General features: G+C 37.6%; 1 protein-coding gene across 1 annotated transcript; it reads right to left on the minus strand.

The window, feature by feature from the left end:
- Positions 1-4,353: 4,353 nt before the first annotated feature.
- On the minus strand, positions 4,354-5,361 carry LOC121374754 (FMRFamide receptor-like). Its single transcript, XM_041501862.1, has one exon. It carries the CDS (start codon positions 5,359-5,361, stop codon positions 4,354-4,356), a length of 1,008 nt encoding a protein of 335 aa, XP_041357796.1.

The following is a 5,361-nucleotide window of genomic DNA, read 5'->3' on the forward strand; positions in this document are numbered from 1 at the left end:
TAGAAAAATTAGCAACTTTTATATCCATGTCTTGTAGGCCTACCTGTTCGTTTTTTATTTTGTTTAATGATCTTAAAAATTGCGTTTTGGATCGTTCGAAGCGGACAACTTTGGAGGCCACGATTGTTTCTAGGTCTGATGTCGGGCAAGTCCAATTTCCATAATAGGGGTGCGATGCTTGTTACTCTCTTGGTTATCGTATTGATATTATGTTGTTATAGTTTAGTTATTTGTTATGAAAATGAACAATTAGTAATGCGTATCTAATTTAGATTGTTTTGTTTGTAGCAAAAAATATCTCCGTTTGTAGGAATATTCAAACAAGTTAATAAACTGTATTGCTACACTCTGTTCTGTTTCGACAGAAGTTACGAGGATTTCAGATTGACCAATATCAGTGTGGCCAATCTATGTCATAATGACGTCATTTTGTAGACTAATTTCGATAGTTATGTTAATGGTTTAAATAAATAATTAAACAAATCCACAAAATACCTAAACTATATCAATATTCAAACGCATAGTGATATAGTGATGTAGTTTGCTGATATAGTGGCCGCAATAATTAACTTCTTGTAACATTTCATCTTTCCACTATAGTAAGGTACACGTCGACTGTTAACACGGCTCCAGTGTTAGTAACGTAGCCCGTGTTCTGCTTACGGAAATCCATTGTGACGTAGATTGGCCACACGAGGATTTCCGATGGTGAAAATGATTTTCACTCATTTTGTACAATAGGTTTATAGTGGGAATGGCCGGATTATGAGTGACGGATTGTTTGACTTGGCTAAATGATTCCATGCGTCCAGATCACTTAGGACGTGGTGATGATGAAATAATAGAATAAACATGGGTCTGGAATGCGTCTTTGAAAATAAACTAGGACGGTTTTATTATCACCCGTGATGATGAGCAGGCGTCCAAGTCTGCTTTCCATACGTGCAGGGACGTATGGACGCATCTTAACGCGAACCCTGCATCTCCCGTGACAGGCAACATCTTCGTCACGGTATACAACATGGCGGATACTAGCACGTAGAGAACGTGTATAGCATGTGACGTCACCAATTGTTTTGACTGTTTTTCCCCCGTCGAATTTACAGTAATACAAAATTGCAAAAACTACCAATCCTGCACAAATATATTAAGAAAGCGTTTATGAATAGAATGACTACCAATAACCATGCTCACAGATGTTTATCCCAGCATTATCGCGGTCTCACAAGAGAACATGTTGTATCCGCCATAAGTCACGTGGTTTCACTTGCTGTATTAGAAAAAATGTAGCGGATTTACTCTGTTGACTACTAGTCAGAAATACCAAATATTTGACATCCAATAGCCGATGATTAACTAATCAATGTACTCTAGTGGTGTCGTTAAACAATATACCCAGGTCTACTGGCCAAGTCATAAAAACACATAAGTGAACAGGCTTCTAAGCAACTTTTTTTTTATTAAGAAAGTCAAGAAATATTAATTGATAACAAGATTGTATTTTTAAGACATATGATCATATAATTACACCAACAATTATATATGGTTTGAAATTTGGGGATATAGCAGAACATTTGTCAAGTAATTATATTAAAATTTGTTTATAATAAAATTAAACAAAACTGTATGTTTTATGGAAAAACTGATAAAACGCCCATTGGTTTATAAGTTATTAAAATAATAACATCGTACTGGTGTAAACATTATTTTGGACAAGGACAAGTTCCTGGGAATTTAATTCTGGTCGTCGTTTTGGGACTATATAATTATGTAGTGGTCAAACATGCTTACTAGATAAATACAATATTTTGTTCAAATTACACACGTGTGCGGGCACTGAACAAAACATACATTGCACGTGTAGTAAACAAAATAGCGACATGATGATTCCTTTTGTTAAGACAGACTTCAAACGACACCATAACGACACATTGGCTAACTGTTAGTCACCTAACGACACCATAACGACACATTGGCTAACTGTTAGTCACCTAACCTGTGGCATGCTGTTTTAAATTGGATTTTAAACAAAAAAGGAATTCGAATAAAATTAAATAAAACAATTCTTTTATTTGGACAAATAGGCGATATAAAAGACTTATTTATAAACTGGCTGTTAATAAATATTACATATTATATATACAAGGCAAAAATGGAAAAAAAAATGAAATAAATACAATAGCTGCTCAAAACGTTTTGCAAAATAAATACGAAATATTTTTTTTTTTTTTTTAATAACTGTAAATATGAAGAGTATAATACACTCTGGGCACCATGGAAACGACTCTTCAGTCAAGAAAGTAATTTGATGGAAGAAAATAGAAACAATTATCTTGACGTGAATTTTGACATTATTACTTATCACTATAATTACTACTATAGCTTTTCTTTTTAACAATCCTTTCTAAACTTATATTTATTTTATGTCCCCATTATATCAACCAGCCTATTTAAATATATTTTTATTAACTAGCCATTTATAATGTGTTGTTAATATTACTATCTACATGTACATATGCATTAATATTAAATATATTTGTATAAGTATTACTATTACTATAATCAGCATACTGCCACAATGTGTATGTACTCCTAGTATTTAGCGTGCATAATTTAATTCATCTTCTATGAGGCGATGAATCAGGGCAATCCAACCCTGGCATCGTCAAAATGAGCTGGGGACAATAAAAAAAACCCCTCTTTGTCACCTTGTCGGAACAAGGCAATTGCCCCCACCTCCAAAAACAAATATAAAGACACTTCAAGATTATAAGTAAATGTTTTCATTTGATCAAACAATTTGGGTCATGATTGTTTTGTTTATATATACTAAAAGGCAAAAGTTATTGTGACATAGATTGTTTGGAGTAATAAATTTGTGAATAGATTTATGGATGTAAACCAGAGAAAATGTGCATGAAACAGCTCGAAGAAATGCAACCAAGCAGTTGTCGCAGCGATTGCATGCTTTGCGTGAATAACATGGGATATTCGGGACGAATCCTGTCCAGTGTTCATCATAAAAGGCCAGACATTCAGTCGCAAATCATTGCCACTCTGTGCAGCCTTCAGAAGTTCAGAAGTCAGAAAAACACCATTAGTGAACTGTTTGATGCAATTTCGTCATGCCACGCTTCAGTAAAAATGACAGGTGGCGAGTCATAGGGATGCTTGAATCTGGGACCTCGCAGCGTGACGTCGCACGTCAATTCAACGCCCACAGAAATACCATATGGCACTTATGGCAACGATATCAACAAAACAACCAGGCCGGGAACCGTCCCCGTAGCGGCGCTTGCGACGTCTTCCAAATCCTCCAACAACACTACAGGAACTCCGGCTGATCCTTCTTCAGATCTGGAATGGCATTCCCAGGAAGGTTCTCCAGCGTTTAGTGGCCTCAGTGAGACGATGTTGCCAAGCCTGTATCAATGCTCAAGGTGGACACATTCGCTACTGACTGTGTGAACTTCGTTCTTGACCGCCTCTAGTAATGTGGCTCATTTGCATTTGGCAGGTGCGCCCTTTTCATGGACTATTGCTCGTTTCCATACCTTCTGACATTTCTCTCTCCATGTTATAACGTTCCATACACGGCAGTAAAAACTTATCATCAATTATCTTTGTCTTTTGTGTGTCACAATAACTTTTGCCTTTTAGTATAGTATTCAAGGCAACACAAAATTATACGTCGTGAAACAATGCATTTCAAATGTTGTATTTACTAGCATTTGTCATGCAGAATTTTACTTGCAGAACGCAGGAAATTTCATTTCAAGATATCTGATTTTCAAAATGAAATGCTAGATTCTAAAGGAATCGAAGAACGGTGTAACATGGGGCCATAACAAGAGTTCACAGTAAATACTTTTAGATTTGAAAAACAATTCTCAAAACAGCAACTTTAACTACTTTTTGTCTCCACTTTGACACTACCGTCAGTTTAGGACACGCGGTCACATTGATGACATTGACTTAGGTAAAATCTACCAATGGAAACTTACAGCGGGAATGACGCGTAAGATCTGCATCAGTTAGACTGGCGCCGTGGTTTATAAACTTTCAATAAAGTTTTAATCTTTTGTATAAGTCACAGCGGCGTGCTAAATTTCTCTTCACTGGTACTCTGTCGTAAAACAAACGGGGTATGTGATTCTCGAAGATAGTAACCCCAACCAAGTTCAGCCAGCAAAATTTTTCGCTAACGTTCGCGAACTATTTGATTGGTTCCGGCGTGGCCATTTTGGTTTATATTGAAGCGCATAAACCAGTCTGGCGAACGTTGTTTTGCTCCTTCTGGCTGGACTCGGGCCATGTTTCCGTCTGCTGCGAGGCATCGCTTTCCTTGTTTCTTCATGTAGGACACAACAGACCCCAACATATCTGGCGAAATTTTGACCCGCAAACACAGTAGAAGACGCAGTTGAGAGAACAGTTTACAGTCACCAAAAGAATAGCAACATGCCCACAAGTAATGCACGCCAAGGAACACTTGGCTTCCCAGTTGAGAATCTCAAACAGGGCAAAGTCTACAGTGTGCGGGAAAGAAGCCACCAATGACGAAGTGGTTATAGCAATGATCGTAATTGTCAGACGACTGTCGGAGTTGTCTGATTGGGTTTTCATCTGCTGACTCTGTCTAAACTGTTGTTTGATTGTTCGCACTATGAGAATATTAAATATAAACATGGCAGACACAGGGATCAGAAAGTGAAATATAAAGTCGAGGTATCTACTGTACACGGTAGCGTAAAAGGTGGATTCGTAAAAAGGGACATTGTTTGGCATCACGTAGGTATCGTGACGGATCCACGTTATATTCATGTCAGTGTTGTAGTAGAAAACAGGGTAAAACACTAACCACAGTGGTATGTTGAAGATGACGCACCAGGCCCCTAGAACCGCCATTATTATAACGAGCCGTCTCTCGCTCATCAACCTTTTCGCCACTAACGGTTTTGTGACAGAAACGTACCGCTGTACGGTAATTAACGAAGTCATGTAAATCTCCGCCATGTATACTGTCATAAAAGGTGGACGCATCACGTTATTTAGTTCACTTAATGCCCTTATGGCAACTTTCTCAACAAGAAGATAGTTTACTGAGCGCAAACCGCCGAGCACTAAAAACAGAATATCCACGAAAGCCAAATAGACTAATAACTTTGTACCCAGACACCGCATGGGCTTCTGTCGCAACACAACAATAGCGATAATGTTTCCAAAAATTCCGAATATTATGAAGCACAACCCAGCTATTCCAAACCCAGCAGATATGTTCTGCGATGCTTCAATGTCATCATCTACTGTATCTTTAATAACCGAACTGTTGTTATACTTCACTGACAGGTTAAAAGACAT

This window comes from Gigantopelta aegis, chromosome 6 (assembly GCF_016097555.1).
Source record: "Gigantopelta aegis isolate Gae_Host chromosome 6, Gae_host_genome, whole genome shotgun sequence".
Lineage (NCBI taxonomy): Eukaryota > Metazoa > Mollusca > Gastropoda > Neomphalida > Peltospiridae > Gigantopelta > Gigantopelta aegis.

Coding starts and splice junctions, on each gene's coding strand:
- LOC121374754 (XM_041501862.1), bottom strand. CDS start 5,361: ATGTCTTTTAACCTGTCAGTGAAGTATAACAACAGTTCGGTTATTAAA.